Raw genomic sequence first — 19,783 nt, 5'->3', positions numbered from 1 at the left:
TGCGGGGTGGGGGTGATCTTATAACATCGTGTACACATCATCTTGAAATCTAACCAAGGTTTACAACAAGACAAAACTCTGTATAGAATCATATACCGTAAATATAAATTATTATCTCGGAAAAATATCGTTTACCAAAACGTTCTCGAACGCGAGAAAAGAATTGTCTTCTTCGAGATTTTGTATATAAAAAGGAACATAAAAATTACTTTGAAAAATGTCAATTGGTGTTTTTTTTTGGTGTTTTTTTTACTTTTTTTTAATGACTCGAGGAAGATCCGTTGTTGCCTGTGGTCTGACGGTATGTCATCATTTCTACTGAGATAAGTGTTACCCCTCCATCTCCATCCAAATGAGATCATGGAAGCTATTTAAGAGCAATAAATGTTGGCTGTCTTATTCGCTGAGGAAAACTTTAAAATCTGGGCCTTGTCAATCAGAGACAGATACTGGGGCCGGATTTATAGACTGGTATTACCTTTGACCCTGGGGCTAATCCAGTTGAAAATGAATAGTTAGCCTCGGGTTAAGAGTTAATCAGTCTATAAAATAAAACTGGCCCCATGATGTCCGTCTTCAGATCGGATCTGGACATTCATCGTTACCGTTAGTTCATATATTCACCGTCAATCATATTTATAGAGACAGCACTTGACGGACACACTCTGACGGGTACGTCAATCATCCTACTGCGGCATGCGAGTCACTAATTAGTTCTCACGTTCACCGCTACTGGTTAACAGAGAGGCAGCACTTGACGGTTATGATCTGGCTCAGTTTAGATTACCTACTGTGGCACGCGAGTGTATAGCGGCGGCCATATTGTGCTTGATTATTGTATTTTCTATGGGTGGAGGAGAGGAATACGCACAGAATAACCTGGTAAATAAATCCACTATTTATATTATGAGGCTGCTGTTAGATTGTGTTGTTGTTAGATCATAAAACTGATAGAAGATCACGAGTCAGTGTCGCCCTGCGGCTGCTGTAGGTTGCTGTCGGTTTGATGAAAACGGTTCGGTTGTGGGTGTGGGAAGTATTTTGAAATATTTGGCTCGATATATTTTTGGAGTGACTCACCTTTCTATCAATCTGGTTATTTGCTTAATTTTAATGTCAGTGGGGGAGGGGTAGTGGCAGGACTACGGCTACACTTAAATCCGTTGACTAGGCTTGAAATTTGGTTTGTCACTTCTTTCTTGTTTCGTTTGTGATGTTTGAATTGATCTGAATCTGAATCTGATTGATTGATGGCGATCTCCAATAATAATTTCCCGTCCCCCCTCCCAAACCATTTTGTTTCTGCATGCTATTAATCAGGGAGGTCTTTTAGTAAATCTAAATCGATTCCTTTTGGCTATAGATATTGAAATGTTTATAGGCCTATATGTCAAGATTTGGAAAATTTGGGGCTGAATGTTGTCGATTCTAAATGACGTGTGCACTGATTACCGCCTAAAAACGTCTCAACCATTTTGTCAGTTAATTAGATATTGGAGGATAATATAACTGATCTGTTTTCCTCCCCCCCCATATCCCAATAGATCGTGGAATAAAAGAAGACGATTGTTGATGATGTTGAGTTTGGCAGTTAGTTTGTTTTTGCTGTCGACTGCTGTTTCTGCTCAACAAATATTTGGTAAGATCCGATGATGTTCGTTCTCGTGAGAATTCGTCTCACGAAAGCTCAATTTCCTTTAATTCTGCCTACGATAAATCGTTACATGTTGATTGGTTTCAGAATGCCCGCAGAGATGGACGGAATGGCAGGAAAGATGCTACAAGTTTAACATGTACAGTAAACTGAATTTCAAAGATGCGAACGCCAGTTGTGAGGTATTCGACGGCTACGTCATTTATTTTCTCATGATCTTCGATTGCCACAGCCTGTTGCGGAGTCTTTATTCGATTTGGAATTTCTGTTTTTCAGAACCTCGGCGCGAAGATGTTAAAAGTCAATGATCAATATGAACATGATTTCATAAATGCCTGGCTTCGACAGAATGACACTCAAAGGTAGGAATTATCCTGTAGAATAATAATAATAATAATAATATATTCTTAGAATATTCTCCTACAAATTGTTATCAGTGCACTTAACATGAGCTGATAAAATGCGCAGGTTGAAATTTTATGACTAATATTAGTTGCAGTTTAAGATATTAAAAAAAGTATGTTTTCATGTTCATAAAAAAGTCAACTGATGGACCTAAATCGGTACCAAATTAATGGCTAACTGAGATAAACTACCGATTTAGGATATGAAAGTTACGCGGACACTTCCTTGAAATTTTTTCTTTAAAACTCCTTGAAAACTCCAGGAATGACCGATCTGTTGGGACCTTGTAGTCTAGTCATAAATCAGAAGAGAATCATGAAAGAGAAATCTTCAAATTCTTCACCCAACTGATTACTGAAACATGTTCTCAAGATAGTTGATATATAGGGCCTAAGTTGATTATTTAAATTACAGAGCGCCGTGGTACACCAGTGGAATACGCGACCCTACGTTACCTGATCAGTTCATTTGGACGTCGGATAAAACTCCCGTGGTCACGTATTTCTGGTTGCGACCTGCTTTAATCACGGAGAAAAAGGACAAAAATTATTTGGTGTATAACACTGAGGATAATGGTAAGTCCGGGACTGGTTAACCCCCTCCCCCCCAGAAGTTGAATTTAGTTGCATATTTTCTGTATATTGATTTTGTTGTATGAATTTGTATTTTAAGGAATATCGTGGAAGTGGGACTTGGCAGACGGCACCGTCGCGAGGCCGTACATCTGTGAGGTCGCGAAATCTGAAGTATCGAAACTAGTGACGGATGTTCGAGATTGGAGTAAGCTTTAATTACCATTAGTGATATTTGTAATATTTAATTTTTCTTGGTCTTGTACCTTTCAATTTCAATGTGTAGAAATCGAGTCACGAAGAATTTGTTCTTTTTTTTTCTCAGCATTCGGCGCTGTGGATTTGAATAACATCGAACAGGGACCTCATTTCATCCAACAGCCGAAAGATACGTTCTACATGCCGAAAAAGAGAAAATACGTGGAATTGGAGTGTATTACGACCGGTAATCCGTGGCCGAGTTACAAGTGGAAGAGAACGTCGATTAATTCCGTAACGATGATAGAAGCGGACGTTCAGAACGTACAGAGTCATTACACGTTGACCGGCGGTAAACTGGTCATACACCAACCATCGCAGACGACTGATACCGGAACCTACCAGTGCATCGCGTTCAATAGATTCGGCGCTATTCTCAGCGATCCCGTCGTTTTAAATTTCGCGTGTAAGTTATCGATAATCCGGGGTCTGTTCAACCCTTTCAGTGCGTCTACACTGCAGTGCGGTGTATAAATTGATGGACTTTGCTAGTGCATCGCATTGCGGTGTGTTGATGTAATAAGTTATACAACGCATGAGGTTAACCATTTGCGTGTGAAACTCAGTGAAAGGGTTAATGATGGACCTTCCATGGTTCCCACAGAAATTGGGAAAAACTTGTGAATTTTGAAATAATAATTCCCGGTTTGGAAATATTTGGGAATTTGAAAATTTTTCCTCAAATCAGGGAAATATTTGGGAAATTCATTACATTTCACGTATTGCATTTGCCAAGGGCAACTATCTTCAGCGATATCCCTTGAAAATCACCTTTATCAACCAGCCCCCACTAAAATGTTGACTAGCATGATGATATGTGTTCATTTCCATTTGGGAAAATTGAAAAATCACCCGTGAAATACTTGGGAAAATTTTGGGAATTCTTAATTCATATAACTGTGGGAACCATGACCTTCGTGATCCAGAATACTGTGTGTAATTAGTAAACATTTAATTCCTTCATTTCAGATATCAATGAGTTTAATAATAACAGACCATCGCCGACTATAGTTCAACAGGAATACGGTACAAACTTAGCGTGTAATCCTCCACCTCATAATCCAGGTAATTATATTTCACATCAATCTGCAGCCCGGTCGATCCTTCAGACTTTCAATACTTGATTGCAATTTTTTATCGTCCGCACTTCGCATGTGTTCAGAACTTGTGAAGACAATTTTAATCGAGAGGCGCAGTGGCCGAGTCGTTTAAGCCGCCGGTCACTGGTCTCGTCAATCCAGGGTTTATGGGTTCAAACCCTGGTGGCGACAGAGTTTCTTGGTCGAAGGTTCTTCTCTGGTCTCTCCCCGATTGGGAAAAAGAAACATCGAACCTGCTTATAATGCCCTGTGTGGCGCTTAGCGGGTTGAGGCGTTAGAAAAAAAAAAATAAAAAATAAAAATTTTAATCGAAAATCAGTGATTGAACTTTCTTCGACCAACAGTTACTGTCCACACTTCACATGTGTTCAGTTCTTTCTCGGAGACATTTTTAATTGAAAATTGAACTACGAACACCTGGCATTTTATCAGTGTACATTCTTCAACCACACTTAGCGCTGAAGCAAAAGGTGGTGGTTCTAGTTGATAGCTTTATTTTATGTATTTGAGTATTTTTGAAGTATTTCTGATTTCTGATGTATACTTGTTTTGTAGTCGGTGAATACTCGTGGTCTAAAGACTCAATCGGAAATTACGTGCGTCCCGATCTAAAACCGCACGTATTCATCTCAAAGAACGGACATTTGTATTTCTCGCGAGCGAAATTCGACGACGCCGGGAATTATATCTGTATGATCAACATCCCGGGAATCGATGGCAAACAGAGTATGCCGATTCAACTGATAGTCACCGCTGCTGGTACGTAACTAGAATACACTCAGATTCCCTACGATTCACTCCTCGTTTCCTTAAAAACTCCTTCGAAAAAGAAATGCTTTTTAAGGTGCTTGACATTCCTTTAATTTGCGATTGTTTCAGTTGCTAATGATCGACCGCCTCAAATAGTCAGCGGTTTTCCGACAGTATTCCCGAGCTCTCCGCAACGTGGTAAAACAGTTCGTATGGAGTGCTTCGCGTATGGAACGTAAGTTAACCCTTTCAGTGCGTCTACACCGCAGTGCAGTGTATGAATCAGTGAGGGATTTTGCTAGTACACCGCGCTGCGGTGTATTGATGTAATTAGTAAATTAGTAATTATCTCTCTTGAAAAATGGCTGCACCTGTCAAACATAGTGAAATATCAGCAACTAACGATACACCGCGCCGCGGTGTAGATGACGCACTATAGTGGTATTCCCTTTATTCAACACACTACGGTGGAATTATTCAAAATTTTCAAATTATCTCCAGCACGATAGGGTATTAATTAGTCAGCACGGAAAGGGTTAATTTGAAACTCTGTCAGGGTCGGTGGCCACTAACCGGTTAATCAGGGAAAAGTCGGGGAATTTTCTTTTCTTTAAAAAAGTCAGGGAATTTGATTAAAACAAACTAAAAGCCTGGGAAAAGCCGGGTAAATTTGTAGAGATTGCTAGATCATGCGTAATAGTTTCGGTCTTATGTCTTACATATTTGACTGTGTTGATCGATTGAATTCTAAGCAGATCAAATGAGGAAAAACAACGCGCATGTCAGTGAATAGTCAGGTGGAAAGCATGTGTCAAATAAAAGTGGCCACCCTGTCTGATGAATGAAATAAAATTTGAAATAGTTACCGAAAATGAAAACTTGAAATCGTTTCTATAATTAAATTGCAGGGAAACGTTGGTTTACAGGTGGAATAGGAAAGGTGGTCTTCCTCCGACCGCAAGATTATCAGATCATAATCGAGTTCTTATCATCCCTAACGCGAAATTAAAAGATCAGGGACGTTATACGTGTACTGTAACGAGAGAAACTCGTGAGGGCAAGGATGAAAAACCCCTCGAACTGAAATTGCAATGTAAGAACGCACTCTTTATTCTCTTAATAATCACCCAGATATTCCTCCCCTTGAACTGAGATTCGAATCTGAACGTGAGACTCTGCCACATTCCTCCCCTCGAACTGAGATTCGAATCTGAACGTGAGACTCTGCCACATTCCTACCTCATGTTGATTTGAACCTGATGGCACCTTGAGACTCTGTCACATTCCTTCCTCCCGTTGATTTGAACCTGATGGCACCGTGAGACTCTGCCATATTCCTCGCTCACCGTGGATTTGAATCTGATGGCACCGTGAGACTGCCACATTCCTCCCTCGTGTTGATTTGAAGCTGATGGCACCTTGAGACTCTGTCACATTCCTTCCTCGCGTTGATTTGAACCTGATGGCACCGTGAGACTCTGCCATATTCCTCGCTCACCGTGGATTTGAATCTGATGGCACCGTGAGACTGCCACATTCCTCCCTCGTGTTGATTTGAAGCTGATGGCACCTTGAGACTCTGTCACATTCCTTCCTCCCGTTGATTTGAACCTGATGGCACCGTGAGACTCTGCCACATTCCTCGCTCGCCGTGGATTTGAACCTGATGGCACCTTGAGACTCTGTCACATTCCTTCCTCGCGTTGATTTGAACCTGATGACACCGTGAGACTCTGCCATATTCCTCGCTCACCGTGGATTTGAATCTGATGGCACCGTGAGACTGCCACATTCCTCCCTCGTGTTGATTTGAAGCTGATGGCACCTTGAGACTCTGTCACATTCCTTCCTCGCGTTGATTTGAACCTGATGACACCGTGAGACTCTGCCATATTCCTCGCTCACCGTGGATTTGAATCTGATGGCACCGTGAGACTCTGCCACATTCCTCCCTCAGCGCAGATTTGAACCTGATGGCACCGTGAGACTCTGCCATATTCCTCGCTCACCGTTGATTTGAACCTGATGGCACCGTGAGACTCTGCCACATTCCTCCCTCAGCGCAGATTTGAACCTGATGGCACCGTGAGACTCTGCCACATTCCTCGCTCGCCGTGGATTTGAACCTGATGGCACCGTGAGACTCTGCCATTTCCTCGCTCACCGCGGATTTGAACCTGATGGCACCTTGAGACTCTGTCACATTCCTCCCTCGTGTTGATTTGAACCTGATGGCACCGTGAGACTCTGCCACATTCCTCACTCAGCGCAGATTTGAACCTGATGGCACCGTGAGACTCTGTCACATTCCTCCCTCGTGTTGATTTGAACCTGATGGCACCGTGAGACTCTGCCACATTCCTCCCTCGCGTTGATTTGAACCTGATGGCACCGTGAGACTCTGCCACATTCCTCCCTCGCGTTGATTTGAACCTGATGGCACCGTGAGACTCTGCCACATTCCTCCCTCAGCGCAGATTTGAACCTGATGGCACCGTGAGAATGCCACATTCCTCACTCAGCGCAGATTTGAACCTGATGGCACCGTGAGACTCTGCCACATTCCTCCCTCAGCGCAGATTTTAACCTGATGGCACCGTGAGACTCTGCCACATTCCTCCCTCGGCATGGATTTGAACCTGATGGCACCATGAGAATGCCACATTCCTCGCTCGCCGTGGATTTGATCTATCTTGGCATCGTCACACTCTACTGCAGTAGGGATTTGAACCTGATGGCATCATGAGAAACAAAAGTGGAGGCTCTTGATACCAGCCAGTCAAATGGCTGCTGTGACAAGATGGATGCCGATTATGGATATTTCAAGGACTTTTAAGGAATTTTGAATTATATTTAAAAAATAAAGTGTTCATTCATTCATTCATTCAATACCTTGAAATACTTATTGCATGCTCCGGATGTTTCTGATTCCGAAGAGTTTTCTATTTGTAGCTGCTCCATATTTCATCGAGCCGTTGAGAGATCAGTTCATCGACGCGGGCGGTACTATTGAATTACGGTGCGAGGCCGAGTCCAGTCCGTCTGCCATTACGTACATGTGGTATCGCGACGCGAAACCGCTCAACGATTCGTATTACAAAGCCGAGGATTTCGCTCGTATTACCCAAACGAGGAATGTATTACGTATTACGAATGCGGACGATAAGAAGGATTCGGGAATGTATCAGTGTATGGCGAAGAACAGTCTCGGCGAAGCGTTCTCTAGTGCGCAAGTTAATATTCTCGGTATGTATTGCTGACTGGTACTTAAACATCTACATGAAACTTTTCAAACTTAAGCTTTTTGAAATTAAACGATACATTTTACTCGGGATCCAGTTCCACAATTGTGAGTTAGTATTTGACTAGAGTTGACTCATCGGGAATGAATAAACTCTAACTCACAACTGTGGAACTGGATCCAGGATTATGACGGCTCAGGGAATTGTGGATTTATTTTTCCCTGTAGAGAAATCAGGGAATCGTGACTCATCTTGAAAATCAGAGAATTTTAATTTTTTGGTTTCTTGTTGTTTTTGCTGGTGACAAGTGGCACATGGAAACTCTTGATTAGAAACAGCATCCACTGAGGATATCTTATAATTCAATCGGGGAATTTTTGTTCAAATTGTTCAAGTTTTATGGAAATAAATGAGGAAAATTTTGGATTCCCCGATTTGTAATAACCCTCAAAACTGGACCTTGGTTCCAGTTCAATAGAAGTTTGACCCCACAGTTCTGCGTGTCCATAATCTCTTCGAACCCTGGAAATTATTTCAGCCTTCAAACCGACGTTCCGTAAGCGGCCGATGGACCCGATTCGTTTCGCTCCCGCGAACGGCAACGTGACGCTTCTTTGCGGTCCAGAGGGCGCTCCGAAACCGAAATTAACCTGGTTCAAAGACGGCCGACAGTTAATCATCAGTCGAGATAGTTTCCAGAAGATTTATCAACTGCCGAACGGGAATATATTCATTAGAAAGATAACTCAAAGCGACGGAGGAATTTACAGATGTCTGGCCGAGAACTCTCACGGTTCCGCGTATGGAGATACCCAACTAATGATTCTATGTAAGTTTATTCTGAATTTGTTTCATCGTATAACGGTAGTTACGCTATTGTGGCAATAATGGATTCCACTTGTGGCAAGTGAGGATCCACAAGGTGCGCTAGTGTGCATTAGGTGACTAACTACCGCGGCAATTGAGGGTTCCACTGGTGGCAAGTGAGTATCCACAGGATGTGCCAGTGTGCATTAGGGGACTAACTACTGCGGCAATTGAGGATTCCACTTGTGGCAAGTGAGGATCCACAAGGTGCGCTAGTGTGCATTAGGTGACTAACTACCGCGGCAATTGAGGGTTCCACTCGTGGCAAGTGAGGATCCACTGAATGCACTAGTGTGCATTAGGGGACTAACTACTGCGGCAATTGAGGATTCCACTTGTGGCAAGTGAGGATCCACAGTGTCGCTAGTAGTCACAGTTATACGCACTTTAATTTCTTGTGCAGATCGATTAAAACCAAACTAACTTTTCCAGAAATGAATCGATCATTAATGGGAAATATTCCAAACACTGATTTTGTGCAATTTTCATTGAAAGTTTTAACAAGTGTTCAGTGCTTCCATCTGGTAGCGGATAGCTACATTAGAACGAGATCCATGTTGTACTGATATCTTAACGCAAATTATTGTCTGTTACATAATAGCTCGCACATCAGTCGGAAGAGGACCGAGAAAATTGACCGTAGCCGTGAATGAAACTATAATTCTACCGTGCGAGGCTCAAGTTCATCCGTTGTTGGATTACACATATATCTGGATGTTTAATAACTACGAACTTGAATTGGACGATTACAAAACGCGTGTTAAAAATCTAAACAGGGTTCGTAAATTATGATCATCGATTCGATTCAATAGTGAAAATATTAAATCCTACTACAATAAGAAAGAGAAATAGAGTCTGAAATGTTCGCTTGAGCTAATTTGCTATAAAGTTGGTTTAACCCTTTCAGTGCGTCTACACCGCAGTGCGGTGTACGAATCAGTGATGGATTTTGCGAGTACACCCAACTGCGGTGTATTGATTTAATGAGTAATTACTAAATATCTCTCTTGAAAGATGGCAGCACCTGTCAAACATAGTGAAATATTAGTAACTAATGATACACCGCGCCGCGGTGTAGACGCACTATAGTGGTATTCCCGTTATTCAACACACTAGGGTGGAATTATTCAAAATTTTCAAATTATCTTCAGCGCTATAGGGTATTAATTAGCCAGCACTGAAAGGGTTAAGTGAACCAGTGGTTGGTTGAACTAATTTCAGGGTGAAGGTATGAAATGGGGTTATCTGATCATCGATAAAATACAGAGGAATCAAGAAGGTGTTTATCGCTGTGTTGTGAAGACGACCGAAGACGAGGCGTACGCTGAAGCTTTGATAACTGTCGTCGGTAAGTTTATAATCATTCGAATTCTGTGAGCAGCGCATCTTCACCCGAACCAACTATGCTAAAGCACTGTTCCCTGAACCTCTTGACCTTACGAGTCGTTCGAGTCGTTACTAGCCGACCAGAATCCGGTCGTACCAATCACAGCGCTTGTAACAAACAACATTAGACTTCTGTTGGAATTCCCGTTAAATGGACCAATCAGCGAACATTTTACCGAACAAGGAAGTATTTTGACGTCAATGAAATCACAAGTCGTGAGGCCAGGGGGCTGGTGGAAGCGAGTTCTGGAGCGATACAGGACCCCTGGCAAGCGAGGATGTGAGCAGCGGTGAATTCATTCACATACCTCACTATGACTACTACATCTGTTTTAAAGTAATTTCTATTCTTTTCAAAAGCTCAATTACTCACAATTATATCTGAATATACTCAAAATAAGAATGATTTCCAGTTCATTCTCAATATATCTTAACATATTTTGAATTACAATTACTATCATTTTTGGGGAAAACTACTTCAACTAGAGGTATCAGCTAATCTGGTCAGCATTCATTCTATTATTCATTGAAAACTCTAGGAAATTACGCTGACAAATTCCTAAAAACCTTTGACTGTAATGAAGATGTGAAAATGCTTCCTTGATATTTTGTCCCTTTAAACTCCTTATTACCAGGAATAATTGATCTGTAGGCACCCTCTATATGTTGTTCCTGGCACTAGTTTTACTCGGGAGAATGAACGTATTTTGTTTTGTAGGTGCACCTGGTGAACCCGTAAATATACAGGGTGTTATTAAAGGACCTTCGTCTGTTGAACTAACATGGATCCATGGACCGGATAATGGAGCTCCGATTTCAGCGTATATCGTTGAAGGCAAATCTGAATACATGGACAGATGGACTGTTTATAAATCAAGTAAGTGAAAATATCAGGCGATTTGATTGTTGTCTTGTTGTTCTTGCTGGTGACGAGTGGCACAAGGAACCTCTTGATAAGAAAACGCCCTCACTGAGGATATCTTATAATTCAATCAGGGAATTTGAATTTTTGGTGTCTTGTTGTTCTTGCTGGTGACGAGTGGCACAAGGAACTTCTTTATAAGAAACAGCCCTCACTGAGGATATCTAATTATTCAATCAGGGAATTTGAATTTTTGGTGTCTTGTTGTTCTTGCTGATGACGAGTGGCACAAGGAACTTCTTTATAAGAAACAGCCCTCACTGAGGATATCTAATTATTCAATCAGGGAATTTGAATTTTTGGTGTCTTGTTGTTCTTGCTGATGACGAGTGGCACAAGGAAATTCTTTATAAGAAACAGCCCTCACTGAGGATATCTTATCATTCAAACAGGAAACTCTCGATTCCCAGATCAATAAGGACCCCCGAGTGTATTTTCTGTCTTTATTTTTGTAGATATCGTTGGTCAAGAACTAATCGATCGTCGTACGGTGGTAACGAATCTAATTCCAAACAGTTTGTATAATTTCCGACTGAGAGCTATAAACTCGTACGGCATCGGCAAACCCAGCGATACGAGCAGTAAGTTCACAACCTCGTTCAATAAACGATGATGTTTTTTCGATATTTGAATGATATGATTGTTAACCGGTTCTGTTTTGTTTGTCTATAGCCGCGTATAAAACGAGTCCGGCTAAGCCGTATATCGCTCCGCGACAAGTCGGAGGTGGCGGCGGAAAAGTAGGATTGCTCCATATTAAATGGGAGGTGAGTTTAACGAAACGATAGATCGTGATTGTTATTCCACCTGATGGCGTGACAGGCATTCGGTCATACGTTGTCGAAATGAGTTCATTATCGATCGAATTTTAACAGAATTCTTAGGCTCCCGAATCAGTACATTATCATCATAGGACCCCACGAAAATATACCGGTAATTGGTATAATTTCATTTATGGTCAATTCATTTAAGAGAAAAGTCCATTTGATTTCGATTGAAATATAAGAGAAATCGTATGTAGAAGACCAAAGCCAGCGGAACTGGGGCAGCTATGGCTGGGCCAAAAATTTTGCTATCGATCAGGTTTTTCTGAAAACGTTTTTTTGTGATGGACTATGATACAGCTGCCTCTAAAGACATTATGATCCGTAACATCGATAAACGGAGTGAATCAATGAATCTGAATTATGATACTGGAATACTATCGGTCTCGAATAGCCCCAGTCAAAATCAACTTGCTTCAACAAGTAAATGGGTAGTGACCCCTGGTGGATCTTCACTAGCTAGTAGAAACCCCGATTGGCACAGTAGCCTTGTCAGCTCCCTATTGATATCATCTTTTTAAATATGAAGATTTGTATAAAGGTTTTATTGTCTGATTTCAGCCACTGACCAAAGCAGAACAAAACGGTCCTGACTTAAATTACATAGTTTTTTATCAAAATCCAAAAACGTCTACGATCACATTCCAGAAGGTAACGACAGACGCGTTGTTTTATTATCACGTTTCTTCCTAAGATCGTCACGGTTAAATGATCGTTTTTGCTCGTTTCAGAAATTAGTAAAAGGTACCCAGAATGAGATATATATCCTCCTACGCGAGCCTGATAACTACTACCGACCGTACAATGTCTACGTGCAAGCAGTTAACTCAATCGGAAAAGGCCCGGAATCGAATAGAGTAGTTGTTTATTCCGCCGAAGGAAGTAAGTTATTTTTGGTGAACGCAGTTTTTGATTGCGAGTTCTTCAACCTGTTTGGCTTCGTACAAATCGTTCGAACAGAGTGGCCGCCGCTCACCTGAAAGGCTCCGGGAATCTGAAAAAAAACCTAGAAAAAATCAGGGAAAACTCTAGGAATTTGGATAATGCTAATTTGACTGTGTGTTTCTTTATCAATACGTGATTCATGAAGAAAAATGAATAAATTTTAAACCTAGAAATTTGTCAGATTTACTCGCGGAATTTTGTGTTATGACATGGAAAAATCAGCAAAATCCAAGGGAATTTGTAAATTGTTGGAAAGTGGCGTCACCCTGTCAGACATTTGCGTGACTTTCCATAAATATATTTATGAAAAGAAAGTATTATTGATTTTCGTGTCTAAATTAAATTTTGATTTTTATTTCACACGCGCACAGTGCCACAAGCAACTCCTAACAACGTACGCGGCCGTCCGTTTAATGAATCGGCTATCGAGGTCACGTGGAGCGATGTACAGAATACGAGAGAAATGATGAAAGGTGTTCTTCAAGGATTCAGGGTAAGTGTTTTATCCAGTTACTGCTGCAGCTGCTACTGCAAGATCTGACAAGTCACTTAAGTCATTGTAGTTCTAATTCATCCCATGTGTTTTTACAAATCAGTGATTTCCAGATTTATTTCTCCCTACCGGGTGAACCAGGGGAATCGGATTCTTTTCTGTTGATTCTTCGTAAGAGGCTGCCTCCACTGAGGAGATCTTATGATTTAATCGGGGAATATTTGGTCAAGGGTCAGGGAAATATCAGGGAATTATGGATATCCTGAACTGTATGTACCCAGAGGAAACAACGCCTACTGTGGATATCTTATAATTTAATCAGGGAATCTTTGGTCAAGGGTCAGGGAAATATCAGATAATTTTGGATATCCTGAACTGTAAGAACCCTTTATATGCAAACAAATGACACTGAGTAAATTGAATTGCAAATACAAATTGAGACGATTTTTTTCAATGATTGCTCACAGAATTTGACTGTATAAGAATGAAAATCCGTTCCTTACATTTTCGTTGACGTAAATAATTGCGATATTTCGTTTATAGATAAATTACTGGAAACGAGACACAGAGTCGGCGATTTATTCGAAACGTCAAACGATCCTCGGTAACGTTGATTCCGGATTGATTATTGGTCTCGATGCTGATACGTATTATAAGATTAGCGTGCAGGTTTTTAACGGTGCCGGAAATGGTCCGTTGAGTAACGTTCATGAAGAGACTACGTGGAGATTAGGTGAGTAGAATATAATATGAAACTAGCGTTCACGCAAAACTGATCATCGTAGCAATGAGTTTCTTACCTTCCTAATTCTATAGACGTATTACCGGTCAACTCACTAAACTACCGTTCAACTCAAGTGAAATATTTACAGCAGTTTCAGCACTACTGAGTTCCCTGATTCTCAATTGGGTGAAATATTTACGGCTGTCCCAACACTGCCGAGTTCCCTGATTGTCAATATTTACAGCAGTCCCAACACTGCCGAGTTCCCTGATTGTCAATATTTACAGCAGTCCCAACACGCTACCGAGTTCCCTGATTCTCAACTCAGTGAAATATTTACAGCAGTCCTAACACTACCGAGTTACGTGATTCTCAACTCAGTGAAATATTTACAGCAGTCCCAACACTACCGAGTTCCCTGATTCTCAACTCAGTGAAATATTCACAGCAGTCTCAACACTACCGAGTTCCCTGATTCTCAACTCAGTGAAATATTTACGGCTGTCCCGACGCTACCGAGTTCCCTGATTCTCATTATTTACAGCACTGAGTTAAGACACAATTAACTAAGGTACACCTGGATTCAGCATTGAGTGTTTTATACTTGGATATTATTTTCAGCACCGGCGATGGCTCCGTTTAGAGTTATAGTAACACGTGTGTCTCATAACTCGGTGAACGTTGACTGGATGGGAATAACAACTGATCAATCGCAGGAACCGCTACAAGGATACAAGGTATATATCATAATTGGGATTATTAATCTATAGTTCTGGAGCAGGAGCAGCAGTTGCTGAAAAGTTGATTACAGTTAACCAGTGGATAGTTGACACAGTGACAATTGAGTCCTATGGACGGTTATCTTTAACCAACCTTTGAGCAACTGCAGCCACGGGCGGATAGATACCATAGTAACAATGAACGTTTAATCGTTGCTATGTCAACTATCCACCGGTTAACTCTAACCATCTTTTGAACAATCATCCCCTGGGTAAGTTGTTCAAAAGTTGGCTAAATTAAACTGGGGCCAGTTGCTCAAAAGTTTGTTACAGTTAACCAGTGGATAGTTGACATAGTGACAATTACCGGTAAAAGTTTATTGTTACTATGGTATCTATCCACTGGTAATCTTAACCCAACTTTTGCGCAACTATATATATATATATATATATATATATATATATATATATATATATATATATATATATATATATATATATATATATATATATATACTCGCTTCGTATAGATTCGTTATTGGACGGCTGGAGAGAGTATGGAGAAAGCGACCGATAGTTCGGTCGGATTGATCAACAACGCCGTCGTTTCCGGATTAGCGAAAGACACTCGTTATTATCTGAGAGTTTTAGGATTTAGTTTAGGCGGGGACGGAACGATGAGTTCACCGATCGTACAGTTCGAAATCGGTACGTTTTAAACACCCTTCAACGCGCATTTCATATTCAATGATCGTCCTTTTTTCCGCTAATTATGAATATCTCGTTTCAGGTGAATATTATTTCTGGGTTCAAGGTTCGTCCGGTGCTAATTCTATTCGTCCATTGTTGGGAGTCGTCGCGGCGATGATCGCCGCTGTTTTCGTATTGTTGAAATAAACGCGTTATACGTCCGAGCAGACTATCGAAGTTTTAATCGTAAAATGTTTTTAGAACGAAATTAAAGTTGCGTCATCGATGGATTGTCTTTTATCATTTGGTCAAAAAAACAGCAACCGATTTTTTCTGCAGTGAATTATGTTTTACTTATTGGATGTAATCATGTATTATATAACTTTATTTATAAAATGAATATTTCGGTAACTTAGGAATCATCTTATATTCGTATTATTATTATTATTATTATTTTATCAGTTTTAAGCTGCTTCTGTTTATTTTGACTGATATTTTATGATAACGCTTCAAGTTAAGCTACAGTAAACTGCTCTTTCACAAAACCGAATTTTACTAACACTTTTGAGGAAAAGACTCAATTCTGCTGGTGCCAGTAGCTCAAAGATTGGGTTATAGTAAACAATCTGTGGCATGCCATCATAATTATGTATGTTTTATTGTCACTATGTTAGCTATCTACTGGTTCATTTCAACCAACCTTCGAGCAATTGGACCTAGATCTACAACTCGGTATCTGGGCAACCATGTGTCCAGCCAACTATGTATCTGGTTAACTCGGTATCCAGTCAACTCAGTATTTGACCGACTACGTGTCCAGCCAACTCTGTATCTGGCCAATTCTCTATCCGGTCAATAATGTGTCCAGCCAACTTGGTATCTGGTTAACTCTGTATCCAGTCAGATATTAATCGTCCAACCTTGACTCGTTTAGTCTACTGTAGTTTTAGGAGCTACTGCTTTCATCATCGTGTAAATAGATAAGATTTTATATTGAAAAATGATTCGAATAATTTAATGAATTATTAATGAAATTGATTGTGATCATGTATAAATTATTTCGAACGATTGATTTTTTAACTCATACCTCGTATCATATGTTTTTATACGCTTTTTAATTCCCTCCAATAGCGTCGTAGAATTAGGGTATAATTTATTCGATTGTCCATTTTCTATCTCTGTCCAAACATTCCTTGATTATATTATATATATTTATTTATTATATAATTCCATCCAACAGGGTTTGTAGTGAGTCGGATGAATTCTGAAAAGTACTTACTTTCGGAACAATCTATAATAGTACCTGATTAGTGCTTACTGGAACTTATAAAATGTATTTTACTTTTTGGACCCGATCTAATCACGGGGAAAATTTCTACTGACAAATTTTATTGCTTTATTTATATGACTTTAAAAAAGTGCTGACTGCTACAAACCCTGTCCAAACTCAGATTCTCTGTCCGAATTTAGATTTCAAACTCGCCAGTACGTTGGTTAACATTCCAAACAAAAACCGAGCCTGCACTAGAAATCCGTCGAGTTAGAACTGACCAATTCTCAAAACTTTACCGTTTGGTCAATGTCCCCCATTCGTGTGGGTTTATTTTACATATGAATGAATAAATGAGTGAATGTTTTGTCACATTTTATTTGATTGATTTGTGTAGAATTGTTACGACTGTATTATATATAAATCTCTCTATTTATAACTTACTACTTGTACAGTTTATATTATAAATAAATACATTCCATGATTTTACGAATAGGAAATGAATCATTATACACACAATTAAAAAAAATCCGGCATATTTCTATATATTTTGTAAACAAGCAAAATAAAAACTTTATAATGAATTACGATTGTTTTGTGCGAAGTTTTCTGACCTGTTCGTGTGAAACATGTCACACGAGGAAGAAGGAACATTGATCCAATATTGATGGAAATATCGGCTACCGTTGAGCGAAACCTTACTGAACAGCTACATCTTCGGATATAAACCAGATCCCTTATTCATTCGAGCACAAATCAAAAAACGGAAAATCCAGCCTTTCATCAAAACTAGTTAAGATGCGATATATACAGTCAACCCCGATATGCCGCCCCCCCCCATATACCGCCGCCACCGCCTACAACCAGGTTTTCTCAATGTACATCTCACATACCACCACCCTGCCTACCACCAGATTTCTCAATGTACGACTCTATACAAGTACATAGTAAAACACCCCCGATATACCGCCATACTCTATACCGCCAAAATCGTTCTGCACCGATATGGGCGGTGTATCGATGTTGACTGTATTTAAGAAACTGAGCCAATATGCGAATTAGTTTAAGTGATGTCTTGTTTAGGATTACTGGTCCATGAACTAGGTGACGCACTGAACGAATAAGTAGGTTGTGAGTTGTGGACTAATAAGTGTAAAACACCTTCATTCATTCGGAAGTATTTTTATGATGATTGTTTCATATTTCCCACCAGTGGATTAATAATGTAATGTAGTTTTTATGACAGTAACATGACAACAAACAATCGACAGTATTATGCTTTGTCAAACAGAAGTCATGATTTATTTATAACTTTTATTACTCTATTTGGGGATTCAAACGAACTAAATGTATGCACTGATATTTCATGATGGTATTGATAAAACGCTCTAGTCCGTCCCGATATTTAAGGATAGTCGAAACGTTGAAATAAACTACCGGGTGTAGCTCAAGGACGCACGTCGGACACGTTCTTTTGATATTACAGTGCAACCTCGGCCAACTTCGGTTTTCGTTGCTAGTTGACTAGTAGTCGGAACTAATAACCGAACACACTATAGTTCGGTCGTAACGTATTTCACAGTGTCGGCCATCTTGAACCTAGGTCCGAACTGTAGCGACCGTGCTCAATTGCGTGGTCGACCATTTCCGGACAATAGTTCCGACTAACTGACATTCGGTTTCATTTAGTTCAACTATAGTCGACTAACTCCGATAACCGAAGGTGGCCGAGTTACAACGAACTCGGATACAACGATTCATCGGATATAACTATTTCTTTTCTTTGTCCCTAGTAAGACAATTTAATTATTTTCAAACTGAATTTAACGAACTATCGGTTATAACGAACATATTGGCCATTCCGGTCACCGTGAAGTTTGTTGTTCCACTGTACATATATTTCACAATGTCCCCTATTGTGTATTAAAGCCGTCTCTGACCTGAGTTTCCTTGTTCGATGACCCGTCTCGGATCGGAACACTGAAGGATAGGAGATGTCGCGCTAGAGCGTGTTGTGAACTAGCGCTGTATCAGTTGCAAATCGAGTTCATAAATCACTGTCAGTGATAATTTCATTGTTTCCTGATGGTTTAGCACAGAACATCTACGGCTTTACCTCATTCACTGCCTTTGTTTCATCGGGAAAAGAAGATACAAGACTTTCGGGTGCTCGGACTATCGGCTTCTCGTCGTATATCGATGTCTTCATGTATATGTGATTAATTAATATCATTCGAAAAGCGAAATTATAGATCTGGTATTTGTATGAGAAATGGGTTAATTATAGCCGAAACGAAAATGTCGACGAGTGTTTCTGAAATGTTCAGATCGGTAAATGTCGTTTTCATCGCCCGCGTGGACGATGATGGCATATGAAGATGACAGAAGTTTATCTACAATCTATATGTGAGTTATAATAGATAATATATGTATATGTGCTACATTCTGGGAATCGAAGATGGATTGGACTTATCAATCTCAAATGCTTATTTTGAGATATTTCCAGGACCTGATGCCTGAACCTTGGAAGATGTTCTTACTAATAGTAGGAGTTGGTGGTTGTATGTTGGGGATGATTGGTGACTAGAGCTTATAGGAGGTTCATCACTGCGTGCGCTCCCCACTCGTCTAGCTTCCGTCGAGCGACGCACACTCGATAGTTCACTCACTCTCACTCTCTCACTCTGTCTGAGCCTGAGCTTCGTCTCATCTCCGCTCTTCAACTTGAGATGCGAATAATCAAACCTTCAATTAAGGGGCGATGAATTTAACTATATAGATACATGATATATGCATATATACCACTTGCAGTGATTGAGACCGAGTTTGTCTGATACGCGAGAGCTAGTCAGTTAGCTGGCAGCTGATCGCTCGAAGTAGTAGTTGCAGTAACTGAGTCGCTATAACTTTCAGCGAGTTTAACTTTCGCATTATTTTTCTGTCATCTCGGATACGATGAACT

General features: G+C 40.3%; 1 protein-coding gene across 2 annotated transcripts; it reads left to right on the top strand.

The window, feature by feature from the left end:
- The first annotated feature begins 806 nt into the window (after positions 1-806).
- LOC141901344 (contactin-like) lies at positions 807-17,376 on the top strand. Of its 2 annotated transcripts, none has more exons than XM_074788532.1 (25): positions 807-882; positions 1,545-1,639; positions 1,742-1,836; positions 1,931-2,016; positions 2,474-2,634; positions 2,732-2,839; positions 2,957-3,295; positions 3,859-3,954; positions 4,545-4,748; positions 4,869-4,974; positions 5,648-5,832; positions 7,692-7,985; positions 8,520-8,810; positions 9,450-9,625; positions 10,070-10,196; positions 10,953-11,111; positions 11,612-11,737; positions 11,829-11,923; positions 12,542-12,631; positions 12,712-12,862; positions 13,297-13,418; positions 13,962-14,151; positions 14,764-14,879; positions 15,392-15,569; positions 15,652-17,376. In XM_074788532.1, exons 2-25 carry the CDS (start codon positions 1,573-1,575, stop codon positions 15,756-15,758), a joined length of 3,669 nt encoding a protein of 1,222 aa, XP_074644633.1. In that variant the 5' UTR covers positions 807-882; positions 1,545-1,572; the 3' UTR covers positions 15,759-17,376. The 2 variants fall into 2 exon arrangements, with proteins under 2 accessions (XP_074644633.1, XP_074644634.1); XM_074788533.1 differs by having other exon boundaries at positions 864-882; positions 1,753-1,836.
- The last annotated feature ends 2,407 nt before the right edge of the window (positions 17,377-19,783 follow it).

The sequence above is a fragment of the Tubulanus polymorphus genome, chromosome 3, assembly GCF_964204645.1.
Source record: "Tubulanus polymorphus chromosome 3, tnTubPoly1.2, whole genome shotgun sequence".
NCBI lineage: Eukaryota > Metazoa > Nemertea > Palaeonemertea > Tubulaniformes > Tubulanidae > Tubulanus > Tubulanus polymorphus.
The sequence above is the reverse complement of the archived record's forward strand: the minus strand, read 5'-3'. Positions and strand labels throughout refer to the sequence as shown.

What these genes read in the sequence shown, in the direction of transcription:
- LOC141901344 (XM_074788532.1), top strand. Translation starts at nt 1,573, where the DNA reads ATGATGTTGAGTTTGGCAGTTAGTTTGTTTTTGCTGTCGACTGCTGTT. An exon ending in TACCCAACTAATGATTCTAT is followed by an intron (nt 8,811 to 9,449) that starts GTAAGTTTATTC and finishes GTTACATAATAG; the next exon opens with CTCGCACATCAGTCGGAAGA. An exon ending in GTGTTAAAAATCTAAACAGG is followed by an intron (nt 9,626 to 10,069) that starts GTTCGTAAATTA and finishes AACTAATTTCAG; the next exon opens with GGTGAAGGTATGAAATGGGG.